At 40.8% G+C, this 18,011-nt stretch overlaps 1 protein-coding gene across 2 annotated transcripts; it reads right to left on the bottom strand.

Annotated features, from left to right (window-relative positions):
* Window positions 1-650: 650 nt before the first annotated feature.
* Window positions 651-16,626, bottom strand: LOC309597665 (uncharacterized protein). Of its 2 annotated transcripts, none has more exons than XM_082327290.1 (2): window positions 16,506-16,626; window positions 651-2,346 (listed from the first exon to the last, which is right to left on the bottom strand). In XM_082327290.1, exon 2 carries the CDS (start codon window positions 2,344-2,346, stop codon window positions 991-993), a length of 1,356 nt encoding a protein of 451 aa, XP_082183416.1. In that variant the 5' UTR covers window positions 16,506-16,626; the 3' UTR covers window positions 651-990. The 2 variants fall into 2 exon arrangements, with proteins under 2 accessions (XP_082183416.1, XP_082183417.1); XM_082327291.1 differs by lacking the exon at window positions 651-2,346 and adding an exon at window positions 10,217-12,256.
* Between the last annotated feature and the right edge of the window lie 1,385 nt (window positions 16,627-18,011).

An 18,011-nucleotide genomic window follows, 5' to 3' on the forward strand; every position in this document is an offset into this window, starting at 1 on the left:
AGATTTTGCTCAATTATTTTCACAATGTATTTGTTTCCCTTTCACTCAACTTGGTACATACAAATTTTGTATCCAAACAGTAACATACAAACTGCAAGAATTACGCAATGTTGCCTTTAATACTAATGACTGTAGTTGTATTTTTTTGTACATAGGTGGAAACCGTCTATACGCTTTTACATTATTTGAATCGGTTGAGAAATATTGATTGTTTTTAATTTAAGATAATCTCATTTTACATTTTCCAGAAGAATACCATCTGCATTGATCCTTGGTATCATTAATTGACTCATGGTTCTGCTACAAATTCCTGTTTCCCTTAAGAAATGCCTCTAATACGTGACAGCTCAGTGCTACAGCTGGTGTCTTTTCTTATCCTGACTCTGTGATTATAATGAGTTACAGTGTTAATGCCAATGCAGCTCTTCATCTGCAAGATGCTGTCCCAAGCGATCTTTTAATAGGCACCACTAAGCACAGCTGTATTTTTTTATCCACCAAGTACTTCAGAGATACAAATAACCAAAAATCAATTCATTCCTTCTTCAGGTAGTTTACAGGTTCATTGTGCTAGCTAAAACATATATGAAGATGGGAAAACAAAAAGAGAGAAAGCTGGAAATCAGTACATTAACTTCCTAGGCCTTGAATAATGCCCTTACATAGTTATAGGAACGTAAAAGAGCTATCTTCTCACTATGCCTGAGCTCTCACATCTTACAAAGTTGCAGTAGAGACTTTACCTGAGGAACCCATTTCTTAACCAGCTCTCGATCACTGTGGACTCTTACAAGGTACATGTCTCAGTTCACAAATGAAATACATTTACCTTTGTACAATACATTAAAGGGCTGTTCTCCTAAATCTCCATAAGATGTAAACTTCATCTGGAAGTGATTTTAATATGATCTTTAAATGATATCCTCTGCCTCCCCACAATATGAGTAGCTCTTCACTTTCCCTCCTTAAAACAGAGGTTTCATTTTGAGCTTACAGTACAGTTTGATATAGCACCTTGTTAACATTCATGATTAATGATGAATTATATCTCCACAGTGTTGTATCCCTGATGAGGGATTCTCTGGGAAGGTTTCCTTGAAGGGGCACCCGACAGTGATAGATGAGGGCAACATCCATGGGAACATTCACACTGTTCCCATAAGCACGTAGGACAGAGTGGACTGAAGTCTGTATCACCTTTCGAGGATCAATTATCATTTTCTTGGGATTGATTACATCTTTCCTGTCAGGCTCTCTGTGAACGTGCTGTAATATATTAACACCCGGCACAGTATTCCAGGACGAAATGTTGAACACGTGAGTAGATACGGTTTTGGGGAAGATATGGTTCTCAAAGAGGAAAACGCCAGTCCCTGGGTTTTGCTCCTGAAGACTGCTCATCATTGTTTTCCAGTCCAGGTGCTTAAGGGGAAGAATTATTTCATCAGCATCGTTAAGAACCACAAACTTGCTCCTCTGCATGTTACGGTATATACAGTCATTTAGAGCTGTGATTTGTCCATAGTAGCCAATGTGTGTTCCATCTTGCATGAAGTGCCATTTAGAGGAAACCTTGAGGTGTGAGTTTATTGGCCAGGGAATTATCTCTACAGTTCCTTCTTCCATATAAAACTTCAAGACTTTCTCCATCAGATGGCTGCAGTTGTTCTTATAGATCACTACTTTCTGTGCCCCAAGAATCTTGTACATTTCCATACTCTGTATAAACTGCAAGACGTTGTTGTAATTTCCAAACATGGCAGAGATGCATACAGTGAAGTCAACAGAAAAGGTCTCAGCCTTGCGGTTTTTAATTTCAAACCTTGGCAGCTGGTCAGTATCTCCATGTGGAGACTGATGAATCGATACATGTGTTGGATCGCAGTTTTCGGGTTCCAAACAAACTATATCTGTTGCACCATAAGGGAATCCAAATCTATCTGAGTGAACATCAATGTTTGCTTTTGATACATATATCTTTCCATCGGGCTGACAGCAGAACCAGCAGTATAGTTGTTTTACATCTTCATGGTGAACAATCCCAATCACACGAGTGACTTTGCTCTCTCTGTCATCAAAGTATGGGGATATAATAAAAGTTCTGTTATCTTTTAATGCTGTTATTGTGCTATTGGTAATTTTCCCTCTACATCTGCTATCTTCTTGAATTATTTTTGGCAGGTGAGAAAGTCTCTGTAGCCTAAGATAAGAAATTGTGACCACTGAAGTTAGAGTAATAATGCACACAGCAGCAGCAAAGTAAGATTTTTTCCCACCACACAACATTTTGAATGTATCTAAGTGTGGATGCAAATGTCTTTGTCCTTGAACTTTATGCTGCCGCATCTGCAGAAAAGAAAACATGTAGTATGAGATAATACTGAGTGATGATCATTGCTCAAGAATTTCACAAACAAGATGGGGGGCAAACCTCTATCATTGTGCACTGACTTAATCAGAGACCCAGCTACTGTGCTTTTATGAAAAATCAATCACAGAGTGCTGCTGCAGGAATAGAGAGGCATCCCTGAGTACCTGGATGGCCAAAGTCTTTAGCAGCACTCGTGCTTGCAAGTGTTAATGCCTTACAGGGAGCTCATGGCACTCTCAAGCAGTAATTAGTGCAGATTAGTGCACTAAAAGTGCAGATGAGTTTCCTCTACAAATTCATCTTTAGGCATCCAGATATGATCCATAAACAGTACGGTGACAGCAAGTCTCTTCAAAGGCCTGCCTGTACTACAGAGATTCTTGGAAGAAGAGTGCCCCAGATTAATCAAATTCATGTTAGATCAGAAAATTGGACTGGTAGAAGACAGTATCCCCGACTGCCAGCAAGAAGCATGGGGTAAAATGCCAAGATGGAATAAACTGATCCTATCACACAAGATGAAGAAAATGTTTCTAGTAAGCATGTCATTGCTGCACAAAGCCAGCTGCTGAGAAAAAAAAAAATCATACTATTAAAAGACCCTGATTTCTAAGTATGTATTTTATAGCTAAAACAGATAACAATGTCATAGGTGTAGCAGATATTGGAAAATTCTCATGTTTCTTGTCCTTTCATTTACTTCTCAAGACTCGTAATAAAATCACTTGCTTAAGTACTTAGTAATCTAAGTATCTTCAGAGAGTATGCACATGCTAAACATCTAACAATATTTTTTCCAAAGCATATTACTCAGTCTATTCTGAAATAATAAGTAAACCTAATATTTCATACTTTTTTCACATTTCACACATTGTGTAAAGCTATTTTGAGAGCCTCTGTCTCAATACTGTTTTGTGATAGAACAGAAAACTAGCATTTTCCAAGAAAAGTAAGAAAGATACAAAACTAGAAAGAACCTAAATCCGTATTTTTGATCCAAATATCATACTCAGCAGCTTCATAACTTTGGAAATGCCTAAATTCACTGGCAACTTCACTGCTTGGCTTGAAAAATTCCCCTAGGGTCTGGTTTTCTGCTTAAACATAGTATTTTCCAACCAGTAAAATCTAGCTTCTGAATACAGCAATCTAGCTTCTGAATCTCAACTGATTTTAGGCAAAAAATAACTGCCCATGCCTTCAGAATAACATGCAATATTTTCACAATTGCTCTTTCCTGAAAAAGCAAAGTAAGGAGAACTATGGTCATAACATATCGCTTAAAATGCCCCATGTGCCAAGGCTGATATGATTTATAGCAGCCTTTCCTAGCTACCAAGAAATTGCTTTACAGACCTGAACAGTCATAGGGCACCAGAAATCTCACTACATCACAAGAGGCACAAAGCAGAATAGCAGCAGCAGACAGCACTGACTCTTCTGTCTTTGAAATGGAGAGTCCCCCCCAGAAGTCCTTACAATTTAGAGCATAACTGCAAATACATGGCAAGAGCCTGCTACTGTCATACAACTTTCTGCTGGAGATTTGTGACTGAGAACAACTCAAATTTTTTAAGTCTTTTTATCAAACATTCTAAAGTCAGACAAAAAGTTTCCCCTGAGCATTCTTATTCCCAGGTTGTTATACACTTTAGCATTCTTACAACATAGAGTAGGTCACATTTAACATTTTTCCCTTGGTCTTACCTATTTATGACTTCATATATTCTTCAGTCTTAAAGAATAAATAGTTTTTACTAAAGAAATATCAAAACATGTCAACATTACATATACATAAATTTATTACCTGTTATTCCTTCTGCTTTTGCTAGCTATAAATAATGAACAATTAAAAAAAAAAACAAAACTTTTCAACTGTGTTTTGAACAGTGAATATCAGAAAGGAAAAAGTACCTCTTAAAGCAGATAGCTGAGTGAAGTTCTCTTCAGTCCTCCATTTATTTTTTGCTAAGGTATAATCTACAAATTGTTTATTCTAACCAGATAAACACTTAAATACTTTAAGATAAATTGCAAGAATTGTTCAATACAGAACAATACTGAGGAAAAAATGCTGGTAGGATATCTAAGACACTCGCCGACACATTTTATTTCAGATGGCTGGTGTTCTTTAATGTCAGTAACAGCAGCCACACCTACCAGAAAAACAAGTTTTCCTTCTCTTGCGCAAAGCATACAGTTGCCTCCCAAGAACTTAATTACAAACTTGAGTGTGGAGTTGTTGAAGCAAATCAAACCTAGGCACTCGGGTGATTTTTTTAAGGCTACTTAAGTTTCCTTCTGGAAATTAATCCTGCGTCTTGATATATCTGCAGTTCACACACATACTTAAAGAGAACTAGAAAAGTATACTATCTATCTGTATTCCTTGAGCAATCATTTGTTTAGTAACATACTATAGGCCTAATTAAAATAGGTAAATACAGACTCTGATGAGGAACTGTGAGAGAGATCTGAAACAACAGCAGGTTCTAGAAGCAGAGAAAAAGAGCAAAATACAGAACTCAAGACACACCAGAACACAGAATCTTAAAGAAAAGAAATATGTAATTATTTAAGGAGTGAAATTCATGGTTTTCCCAACACGTGACTCATGAATTTTGATCTCCTGAAATTAACAGCACATATATGTAGTCAGAAAATATATGAAGTCAGATTAATTAGGAACATTACATTTATATTTCCTCACTATAGAAAGTACTTGGCAATTTTAACTTAAAAAATCTGCTTCCAGCATATTTAAAAGAGTTTATTTTATAATAAAAATAACAACAATAATTCATTTTGGTTTTGTGTCTTTTAATTCCAATTACTATTCAAGTAGAACATGATAGAAATTATGCAGACTTGCTTTAATACTAAATTTAGCTAATAGTATCAATGGCTACTTTGCACCAGTTTGTTCTTTTTCAGTATTCCTCTTAATAGTAAAGAGACTTTCGTCCTCCCTATTGCATTTATGGACTGCAGTCATTTCACCTCCTAGTCTTCATATTTGCTACTTTTTCATTAAACACAACAGGTTGTTCTAATACCACCTCATAAGAAACACTCTTCCTTGACTAGGTGTTCCTTCTGTGCAGTTGGCCCAGTTTCAATTAATCTCTAGCACAGGAGACTAGAAATCTCTGTTCCTTGTCCATTTGTACACGACAGTGATAAGCCCTCATCATTGCTGGAAATTTTCTTAACATATGCTAGGATTATATTTTTTGCAGATGCATCACATTGCACAGATACATCTGAGCTTGTCATTAGCCGAAGATTAATACATCTACCCAATCTTTCAGCCAGGTGCAGTTACACAATGTGTTTTCCTCTGCATCAAGGTCATAAGAAAAAACTCTTGTCCCAGTTAGAATCATAGAATCAGTGAATGGTTTGGGTTGGACAGGACCTTCAAAGATCATCTAGTTCCAACCTCCCTGCTGTAGGCAGGGACATCATTCACTAGATCAGGTTGCTCAAATTAATCACATTTCTCCTCATTTCTTTTGTCATAGTCCTTCTAAAATCTACTCTAAAACCTTGTATGTGACCAAGGTTGCACTTACAAACTTAGAATCATAGAATCATTTCGGTTGGAAAAGACCTTCAAGATCATCACGTCCAACCATTAACCTAGCACTGCAAAGTCCACCACTAAACCATGTCCCTAAGCACCACATCTCCCCTGCTTTTAAATTCCTCCAGGGATGGGGACTCAACCACTTCCCTGGGCAGCCTGTGCCAGTGCCTCACTACCCTTTTGGTGAAGAAAGTTTTCCTAGTATCAAATCTAAACCTCCCCTGGAGTAAATTGAAGCCATTTCCTCTTGTCGTGTCACTTGCTACTTGGGAAAAGAGACCAACCCTACCTCGCCACAGCCTCCTTTCAGGTAGTTGTAGAGAGTGATAAGGTCTCCCCTCAGCCTCCTTTTCTCCAGGCTAAACAACCCCAGCTCCCTCAGCCGCTCCATGTAAGACTTGTGCTCTAGACCCTTCACCAGCTTCGTTGCCCTTCTTTGGACACACTCCAGCACCTCAATGTCCTTCTTGTAGTGAGGGGCCCAAAACTGAACACAGGATTTGAGGTACGGCCTCACCAGTGCTGAGTACATGGGGACGATCACTTCCCTAGTCCTGCTGGCCACACTATTTCTGATACAAGCCATGATACCATTGCCCCTCCTGGCCACCTGGGCACACTGCTGGCTCATATTCAGCCAGCTGTCAACCACCACCCCCAGGTCCTTTTCCGCCAGGTAGCTCTGCAGCCACTCCTCCCCAAGCCTGTAGCATTGCATGGGGTTGTTGTGACCCGAGTGCAGGACCCAGCACCGAGCCTCGTTGAACCTCATACAGTTGGCCTCAGCCCATTGATCCAGCCTGTCCAGATCCCTCTGTAGGGCCTTCCTGACCTCCAGCAGATCAACACTCCCACCCAGCTTGGTGTCGTCTCCAAACTTACCGAGGGTGCAGTCGATCCCTTCATCCAGATGATTGATACAAATACTAAACAGAACTGGCCCCAGTACTGAGCCCTGGGGAGCACCACTTGTGACTGGCTGCCAACTGGATTTAACTCCCTTCACCACCACTCTTTGGGCTCGGCCATCCAGCCAGTTTTTTTATCCAGGGAAGAGTAAATTCTTAGAATTTTGGAATGGAAATTATTCAGTATCACCTTCCAACTGGAATGTTGTTTTTACCTTTGCTGTACAACTTCTATTTTCCGACCTTCTTTTCCATCATCTTTCTTTAACTCTCTACAATTAGCACTGCCCTTACTAAAAGGTGGAACAAAGTGCTAATTTAGTTCAAGAGCCATTCCTAGGTCATTATTAATCTCCCCCACATGTTCTCTGCATTGTGGCCTTCCTTTGTAATTTGTTTGATTTGCATTGAGGCAGCTGAAGACCTTTTATGCTGCTCATTTCAGTATCTTCGCAATGTGTACATTGAGTTTAATTTTTGATAACTCTTAGCTTATTACTTTATCTCCTGATCTAGGCTGGGGATAGGGGGCAACTGACAAGAGGTGACTGCAAAGTTTCAGTCGCAGTATTACATTCAGTAGTATTGGAACAACAGACAGCCTAATCCTTGGTTTATCCAGGGTCTAAGTAAAAAGCCACCACTAACAAATAGCCTTATTGATTTATTGTTTTTGGAGAAAGTTATTCTTTATCCTCTGCATTATCATTTTTGCCAAAAGTAACAACACAAACCACTGGTACTTAGATAAAAATAAAAATTCCAAAGACTAACAATCAGTTACCATCTTCATCTAGATTGTCTATTGCACATCTTTTGATAGCTTATCTTTTTCAGAAAGACTCTTTGAAACACCAGTGTCCTTCCTCTCTTATATGATCCAAAGTCAGAAGAATATTATTTGAAGGATTAAACTGCAGGCAGTATTATTCCACTATTTGTAAAATATTGCTCTAAAAATATTAAGATGGCCATTTCTATTCTAAATACAAAGCAAGTAATCCAGACCAATATACAGTGTTGCCATATACTTAATTTGTGCCATTAGAATTGATAAACCACGCATTTCCCTGTACACTCAAAAACTTCTCAGTTATAATCTGCTATACATCCCTAAGACAAATTTGTCCTATTGTAAACAACTAGACTTTGTATCCTTTGAAAAGAAATAGATCAGGCAAAATAAAAAATTGCATGACAACATTTAAAAGATTGTTATTTCAACTTTTTGTCTTTCACACTGTACTTGTTTTAGCTGGGACAGAGTTAATTTTCTTCACAGTAGCTTGCAGGGTGCTGTGTCTTGGATTCGTGACCCAAACAGTATTTAAAACACACTGATGTTTTAGCTGTCATTGAACAGTGCTTACACAGCATCAAAGCCTTCCATTTCTCATGCTGTTCCCCCCTAACCATCCCAGCAGTAGGGTGGCACAAGAAGTTTGCAGGGGACACAGCCAGGACTGCTGAACCAAACTGACCAAAGGGATATCCCATACCATACGATGTCATGCACAGCAATAAAAGCTGGGGGAAGAAGGAAGGGGAAGACATGCGGCATTATGGCATTTGTCTTCCCAAGTCACTGTTAAATGTGATGAAGCCCTGCTTTCCTGGAAATGGCTAAAAACCTGCCTGCTGATGGGAAGTACTGAATTAATTCCTTATTCTGCTTTGTTTGTGCACGCAGCTTTGCTTTACCTCTTAAATTGTTCTTATCTCAACCCACAAGTTTTCTCACTTTTGTCCGTCCGATTCTCTTCCCCATCCCACTGCGGGGGAGAGTGAGTGGCTGTGTGGTGCTTAGCTGCCTACCAGGGTTAACCCACAACAAGCGCTAAAACCAGCCTTTCGAGGACTTATGCATTCTTTAAATCTAAAATCAAACTCCAGGCTTGGAGAGTATTCAGATGGAGACTTCAAAAAATTGCGTTGTACAATTAATATATACCTTTAACTTACCGTTAAGTGGTTAGCACCAGTACCGAAAAATAATGCTACAGCTGACCACCATCTTATTTGCTATCTCTTGAGTGGAAATAAAATCCCGAGCCTGCCGAGCCTCTTCTACAAGCGATGCCAGTTACAGGATCCTAAGCAGGAGCCGCAGCCTGACACCCTCCGTGGTCCCAGCAGCCTGACCAGACGAACACGCCGACAACAGCGCGCCCGTCTCCCTGCTCCCCCCGGCCCTCCGTCCCGTGGGCTCGCCTCTCCCGGCGCGGGGGAGGCCAGCGGGGCAGCGACTCCTCCGCCGCCGGAGCCCCGTGCAGGCACGACGGCGAAAGCTACCGGGGCCCTCGCGCCCCCTCCCCGGCTCCGTCGGCGGCACCGAAGCCGCAAGGCCACCCCTGTGCCGGCTACGCCAGGCCGTCTGCCGCTGCGGCCCGGGCAAAGGCGGAGACGCTCGACCCTGTCACCTGCCGCCTGGAAAGGTGGCGGCAGCTGCGGGCGGGAGAGCGAGCGGCGCAGGGAAACCTGCGGGCCCTCGCCCGGGCCGTGCGTCCAGGAGGGGCCCCCCGCGCCGATCCGGGTGGAGCCGTTCGCACACACCCACGCACCGCTCGCGCGGGCCGCAACCTCAGCGCAGCGGGCCGCTCTGGTGCCGCCCCAGCGGCTCGCTGCACACGGCGCCGGGAGCGCGGCCCCAGGAAGCTGTCCGGCGAACGGCGGGCGTCGGCCGGGGGCGGCGGGAAGCCCGCAGTGAGCCGCACTCCCCAGGACCGGCCGCTCTTCCGGAGCGCGCGGCCGCGGCCCTTCCCGCCGCACTGCCCGCGGCTCTGGCCGCTCCAGGCGAATTGCGGTCGCTCCCGCCACCGTCGCGGGTTCCCCGGGGCATCTGTCGGGGAGGCCCCGCGAAGGCCGCCAGGTGGGGCGACGCGGCGGCCGGTGCCGGGCCGCTGAGGCAGGCGGGGCCTTGTGGCAGGCCAGCAGCGGGGAGGGGCGTGGCGGTGGGCCGCCGCTCTGCCCCGGCGGGCCCGCAGAGCCATTTGGGGAGCGGGGCCCGCCCAGCCCGCGCTTGACCAGGACCCCGGCGGCTCCACGGGTGCCGTTCGGCCTGCTCCCCGTGCCGTGTCCCGGAGAGGGCCTTCCGCACACGACATCCCGGGAATGGGCAGCACAGACAGCACAAGTGCAAAAGACAGACCCCAGTAGAGCTGTGCCTTGCTGCACCTTGCTGGAGGAGGTCTCGGGATTCGACCCCAAAGTTTAACTGTCAGTTCGTCTAATTAAATTGTGTAAAATGGAGAAACACAAGCAAGCCATTATCTTTTCAAAAAGTAAATACATTTAAAAACAGCAAAGAGAAATTTGATAATTGCATAATGATAAGTTCCAGTCATTTAGACCATTTACACTTTTTACAGGCAGCAACTGCTAGCTGAATCAGTCTTGCAACAAAATACAATGTCGGCATTTGTAAGGGTTCTGTGGTGGGATTTTTTCTAGTGGTGAAGGCCATAAATTACAGGCCTTTTTATTCCTGTGAGTAATAGATTATCTTAAATATCCAGTGCATTTATTGTTGGGGAGAACATAGCATTAAATTCCTATTGCAACACCTTTAACTTTCATTACTGCACTTAAAATTGTAGCACACCCAACACAGTTAACTTTCAGAGCCAAAGATGTATATCTCCAAAGGGATGTATCCCTGACAGGAGCTATGTCACACCAATTTCCTGCAAAGATACATGACAATGGCTCTTCCCAACCGTGTGCAAACATCTCTAGAAAACAGTGGACTGAGGCCTCAACCACCCTTCTTGGATCATATAATTTTTTCAGTTTTGAAACTCTCTTCCCTGGATACCTTGATTCAGTTCACAAATGAAATGCATTTACCTTTGTACAATACATTAAAGGGCTGTTCTCCTAAATCTTCATAAGATGTAAACTTCATCTGGAAGTGATTTTAATATGATCTTTAAATGATATCCTCTGCCTCCCCACAATACGGGTAGCTCTCCACTTTCCCTCCTTAAAACAGAGGTTTCATTTTGAGCTTACAGTACAGTTTGATATAGCACCTTGTTAACATTCATGATTAATGATGAATTATATCTCCACAGTGTTGTATCCCTGATGAGGGATTCTCTGGGAAGGTTTCCTTGAAGGGGCACCCGACAGTGATAGATGAGGGCAACATCCATGGGAACATTCACACTGTTCCCATAAGCACGTAGGACAGAGTGGACTGAAGTCTGTATCACCTTTCGAGGATCAATTATCATTTTCCTGGGATTGAAAACGTTTTTCCTGTCAGGCTCTCTGTGAACGTGCTGTAATATATTAACACCCGGCACAGTATTCCAGGACGAAATGTTGAACACGTGAGTAGATACGGTTTTGGGGAAGATATGGTTCTCAAAGAGGAAAACGCCAGTCCCTGGGTTTTGCTCCTGAAGACTGCTCATCATTGTTTTCCAGTCCAGGTGCTTAAGGGGAAGAATTATTTCATCAGCATCGTTAAGAACCACAAACTTGCTCCTCTGCATGTTACGGTATATACAGTCATTTAGAGCTGTGATTTGTCCATAGTAGCCAATGTCTTTTGCATCCATAGAAAAGTGCCATTTAGAGGAAACCTTGAGGTGTGAGTTTATTGGCCAGGGAATTATCTCTACAGTTCCTTCTTCCATATAAAACTTCAAGACTTTCTCCATCAGATGGCTGCAGTTGTTCTTATAGATCACCACTTTCTGTGCCCCAAGAATCTTGTACATTTCCATACTCTGTATAAACTGCAAGACGTTGTTGTAATTTCCAAACATGGCAGAGATGCATACAGTGAAGTCAACAGAAAAGGTCTCAGCCTTGCGGTTTTTAATTTCAAACCTTGGCAGCTGGTCAGTATCTCCATGTGGAGACTGATGAATCGATACATGTGTTGGATCGCAGTTTTCGGGTTCCAAACAAACTATATCTGTTGCACCATAAGGGAATCCAAATCTATCTGAGTGAACATCAATGTTTGCTTTTGATACATATATCTTTCCATCGGGCTGACAGCAGAACCAGCAGTATAGTTGTTTTACATCTTCATGGTGAACAATCCCAATCACACGAGTGACTTTGCTCTCTCTGTCATCAAAGTATGGGGATATAATAAAAGTTCTGTTATCTTCCAATGGTGTTATGGCATTTTGAACAGGTTTTCCCTTACAAAGCTGCGCTGCCGGACTGGCAGTTGTTGCCTGGGGGAAGATTTTTCTAGTTATGTTATTCTGTAGCTGAGGATCTTTCCAGGAGCAGATTAAAAAGCTTGCAAAAAAAAGAATGCATGCAACAACAGCAAAAATATGTTTTTTTCCACAGTGCATCATTGCTGAATTTCACAATTTGGAACTTAACAGACATTTACACTCAGTCGTCTATTCACTTTCTCTAAAACAAAACAAACACACAAAAAAGCACTCTTTCAGTGATTTGCCAAAAAGAAGTAATGTTTTGTATTGAACTATATTATCTTAAATGCAATAGTTACTGTTGTGATACTTCAAACTTTAGTATGAAGACCTGACTTTTCATACAGGTTTGGAAAAAATGGAAAGATTCTTTTACACCTTCTCATTCCTAACTCTATTATATTTTACTCTACAATTGGGCCCAGTGCAACAGTTTCAGCTGTTTTGGTATACAGTAATGGTAATATAGTGTAATTTGAATCACTTTGAGGCCTGGAAGAAATTTTATGTTACTGAAAACCCACATTCTTTATCTTTTGATATTCTGAGAAGCTTGTAAAACTATAGAGTTCTCCTTCCCCTCTTCTTCCTAAAAAAGGTGCTGTGAACGTAAATTCAAACTGCATTCTTTTCTATTGGGTAGGATTAATCCTGTCATAGTGTCTCATTGTTCTGATGCCCAAGTCATAACGAAAATGTTTTCAGAGCCTAGTGTGTTGTCAGAGCTTAGTAGGATCCTATGGTATTCAACATATTACCTAGGAAAAGAGGTTTGAAAAGAATGACCTTTTCACTTGTTCAGGTGGCTGAGATTACCTTAAATGTAAATTGCTTTTGCCATTTAAGTTGCCAAGTCTTAGACCACAGTTCTAAATCGGCAGTTGATTTCAGTAGGACTTTGGGTTAATATTGTGTCCCTTCATCGGGACCACATGCACTACTGAACTTTTTAACCATGCCATGGAAGCTTCAAGTCCTCCAAGATGTTACCAAATCAGACTACAAAGTGAAGATTTTCAGTATACAATCACAGCTTGGTATTTACACATGCTTAAACCATCAAGCAGATGGAAGGCAAATTAAAACAAAACCAAACTAAACCAAACCTCGCTTTATTCTATGAGCAGCCATGAGGGTGTCATATAATGTGACACATCACAAGAACACATCAGAACAATTAGCCATTATCTGTACCTTTTTTCTGTCCTCTTTTGTATACATTGAATCTCAGCTGAATGACAACCACTTTCTAATTATGCACAGAATTGCCACTTTAGTTACAGCTCTATTCTGACTTCAGAGTACTAGGTTTGAACACCACGATGAAAGCACTGCTGCCTGGTGTAATTTGCAAATCCAAGATGTTGCTCAACTGTTCTTTTTCATTTTTGACCTCAAAAAATATAAGTTATTTTGAATTATGTATAATGACCCATTCTCTAAAGTTAAAATTTTGTGTTGCTCTCTAAGTTGTACATCTTCCCCTTTCATGCAAGTAATGGTATTGACCAATTTTAAGATTACACTGCATGTGCAGAATAGTTTTTCTAATATGCTGACAAAGATTAAAGTCACTCAGTTCTGCAGATGTCTCCTCATCTGCTTTAAATACTTCTAATATTGCCTCTTCAATTAACCGATAAAATTCAAATATGCATTTATTTTATTTTGCAAATATGCAATATGCATTGGAGAAGAGGAGACTGAGGGGAGATCTCATCGTGGTCTACAGCTTCCTCACAAGGGGAAGAGGAGGGGCAGGCGCTCATCTCTTCTCCCTGACGACCAATGATGAGACCCGAGGGAACGGCAGGAAGATATGCCAGGGGAGGTTTAGGTTGGGCATTAGGAAAAGGTTCTTCACCCAGAGGGTGGTGAAGCACTGGGACAGGCTACCCTGACAGGTAGTCACAGTGCCAACCCTGACAATATTTAAGAAGCATTTGGACAATGCCCTCAGACATATGGTGTGAATTTTGGGGTTGTCCTATGCAGGGACAGGAGTTGGACTCAATGATCCTTGTGGGTCCCTTCCAACTCAGGACATTCTATGTTTTTGTCATTAGCTCACTAGTAGCTAAGCAGGACCTTGCAAGTGATATTTGCATAGAAAAGATGACACTATGTATAAAAGTAGGGTTGCATCATCAGTTATCAGCTTGCACCAAAGTTCTTCAAATACCTATTGTTATTCCTATTTTGGGATTAGAAACCGTTTACAATTACTAACATGCTGTCTATTAGAAAACTAAGAGAAAATATTTTAGAGTGAAGTGGGTTTTTTCATAAGTATTAATTGGGAAGTGGGATTGAAACATGCTTACAGAAAACTTCAGGGGAAAAACAAAAACACAAAATAAAAAGAAGCCAACAACAACATGGAAGAATAGTCAGTTCAAGTTCTAGTTCTTGGGTTTTAACCACAATTGCTTTTATTTTCCCCCTTTTTTTTTTTTTTTTTTTTTTAGGGAGTAGGTCTGAAGATCGAGAGGCATGTAACAAGGACAGAGGACAGAAGCTTCAGTGAAGTTGTAAAAGTAGTTTATGGGTCCAATCTTCCCATCCAAGAGAACAATAAAGTGACTGAGGAAGGTAAAGAAAATCAGAGTCCTGATATAAACTTTTCTGGGGAGGATGATTTACTGCATAAGAGATGGGACAAATTTACAAAAGGGTGAGATGAAACAAAGCGCTAATAAAGTTCCTCATCGTTAATGTCTGTCACGTTTATTTACAGAATTTTTTTTTGATACAGATGCAAAGTGCAAAAATCATTACACTGTTCTGGTGAAATATGTTTTCAACTGTCAGTCTTTCTTACACCAGGCAGCAATACACCTTAAAAATTTCCTGTTAAATTAGGCTTGGGAAATTTACATGAAAATTGCATTTTTTAAGATTTAAGAAATATTAGAAAATTAATAGTTTCTTCCTGCAATAAAGACCTAATGTTAAAATCCACTCATGGCAAGTACTTTCATTTACCCCCTCTTCCTTTTGGAACACCACTACTTTCTAGCCAATGTAAAAAGAGAGCAATTCCTGAATATCCCGCTGCACAGAAGTCTCCATCTTAGTTTTACATGCAAGTTACACAAAGCAGGAAGTTCACTCAAATGTCCCCTTGCATCTCACCTCTTCTAGGTGAAACAATCTGTTGTCTGTTTTTAACTATGTGCAAACAAACTTTTGATATCGTTTCTCTTCACAAATTTTGTATGCATACATTACCCAATTTGGGCAATACAAATTCATCCTAACAGCTTATTTTTAGACTAACAAGAACGAGTGGTTTTAGTATGCCAAAAGCATTATTAACCACTTGATCTGGAAAAAAAGTAAACTAGCATTCTTATTAGAAACCAGAGGTCTCCTAGGGCATGCACAGTGACTGTGAGTAAAACTTTACAGACAGAGACAATAAAGAAACAAGTAAGTCCCTTTTACATAAAGAAGTCTATAAAAAACTGTAGAGACACATAGAGTTCTATATAGTCTGTTTAAATAACCTACTGTTTTCTCCTCAAAGAACTGTGTAGTTTCTGGAAATCTCCAGTGGTTGCTAACCTTCATCCCATTTCTGTCTTTCATCTTGACCTGCTCAAAGGGAGATTACACGAATTTTCCAAGAAAGGATGGCATCAGTTCCTAAATATGAAATATGATTTTGGGTTCAAGCTTGTGCCACCTCTTTTGGAATCCACAGGTTGCAACCATTAGCTGACGTCCACTGAACTAGGTGACTAAAAACGCCAAGTTTCTCTTTTTCTAGCTGGGATGGGATCATTAAAAAAATGCAGGATCTCAACTATTGTCAGGGCAATAATTTCTGACCAGAAATAGCCACTGTCATTCTGAAAAATGATTATAAATGTGGAGTTACTAAAAGATACTTATACTGCTTTGTACTGTCCTTTGTTCAAATGAACATATGTTGGCAAAGCATCGCTTCATGTAAGATGGCATTCCAGTGTTGAGCAAATGACGAGTTTCACCATGTCTGATATCACTATGGTCTCTGTTACTGAAGAAAATATTTTATGTGCTCTGAAACTGAAAAATATCCCTCCCCTTTAAAAGAGGAGTTTTAAAATATGTTAGCAAGTCTGGACCTTCTCTGCCTGTTTAGGTTAGTATCACTTGCAGTACAGAGAAGAAACCGGAAGACGACATTTTACTGCAGGTATGTTATATCAACAAAGTTCAAGAAACTTACTCACACAAATAAGAGCCTTGCTTTTAATAACTGTTTTAGTGAAGCTTTGTAAAACACTGTCACCCATTTTGCCTGGAAAAGTTAGACAACACCTCAGCATTTCTCAGTTGTTACGTAAAGAGAAAATAATGGAGTCTATGTTTATTATGTGCAGTCTTGATACTTCACCAGAACGCGCAAAATCATGCCCTCCTGAACGTAAAAGGAATCAAACAAAAGTGTATTTACTCACAGTTTCAAGCCTCTGTGTCTAGCACTTCATGCTTTCCAGTGCTGCAATTCTGCCTTATGCTCCCACTGAAATGCGAGACCCTTCAACCTTGCTTGTTCCCCAACATCTGCTTCCTCTACAATTGTACTTGTACTTTTGACTGTCTGTGGGAAATCCCGTGACTTGGTTAGCTTCCTGTTCACCAAATCGGTTTGCTTTCTGATCTGTCATTTTCTCAGATAAACAACTTTGACTTAATTGAATGACACATTATTCACTTGATGTTTAATACCATCTCAGCCTCTCGACAGTCGTATTTGTTAACTGGGAGAATGATAGATGATAATTTTCCTCTATTTATGGTGTCTGTGTGTATGTTCTTGGAGTTTTATCTAGATCAGGATTTAAATACTTCCCATTAGATCAACTGTAACTGTGTTTCAACAGTCTAATTTTAAATAGTCCACTGTGTTTTTCAGAGGAGCTTTTGGGTAAGCTTAGTCCTCTGTTACAATTATCTCTTTCACTTTATAATGACACAAAAATCAACAGAGCAATTGTGCGCACAGTTGTGAGACCAGAAAATAGAACTTAGTATTTAATCACATCAGCCTTTAATCTACCACAGCACGTGTCTGAAATAGTAGGTGGATATAACTTGAGTCAACACTTGATTGTCCGGTGGAGCTGTATTAATAGTTAACATAAACACTAACTTAAATGGGTGGAGTAGACTGGGTGGGGACACACGTAAAAGAATAGAACAATTTATTTTGGGGGGGCAGACTGGATTTGCCTGCTGTATTAACTATTTAGAGAGAAAACCTCTCTCTTCCTCTTAATAGGAGTGTGGTGCTTGCAATTTTTGTTTTAAAGAACTTTCATTTCTATGGAAAGACACACATCTTCAGCTCTCTTAGAGGGAAAAAGGGAAATTGCAAAGGTGGCTTGATTATAGCTGAAGTATTTTGAAGGGGAAATTCAAATTGTAACTATGCAGCAATGGTAATTCATGACTAAGGAACAACCTGGCATGGAGGGCAAGGTGGCCTAACTGCTGAACGGGTTAAGCTGTCTGGGACCAGGAACACCAGAAATAGAATGACCGTGTAAGGGGGATAACTCTCCCTTGCTGATAAAATAAGAAATGCCACAGTAACAACTGTCCTGTAACTATTGATCAAGTGTGTAAGAGTGCTTAGGAGCCACCTTTGGCCAGCAGAGCTGACAGAATTTTGTCAGTTATATTTGACTGCCAACTGTGTTTTAATAATCATCAAATTTTAGTAATTTCCTTACACTAATAATTTGCACTTCCATAATTCAAAAGGAAATTAAATACTTGGCACTATCTTATCCACTCTATTGTGTGTTATACTATCTTGCACTTCTTGTGCATTTTATTTAATTGTACTAAAAGTTCTTTAGGTGATAGGGACAACGGAATTTATAACACTAGTGGCACTTTCTTCTTTGGTGACTGCAACCAATACATATGAACTAGAGAGGAAACCTTGGCAGAAACAG

This window comes from Platalea leucorodia (assembly GCF_965183815.1).
Source record: "Platalea leucorodia genome assembly, chromosome: 15".
Classification (NCBI taxonomy): Eukaryota; Metazoa; Chordata; class Aves; order Pelecaniformes; family Threskiornithidae; genus Platalea; species Platalea leucorodia.

Excerpts from the sequence above, each read along its gene's own strand:
- LOC309597665 (XM_082327290.1), bottom strand. The coding sequence starts at position 2,346 with ATGCGGCAGCATAAAGTTCAAGGACAAAGACATTTGCATCCACACTTA.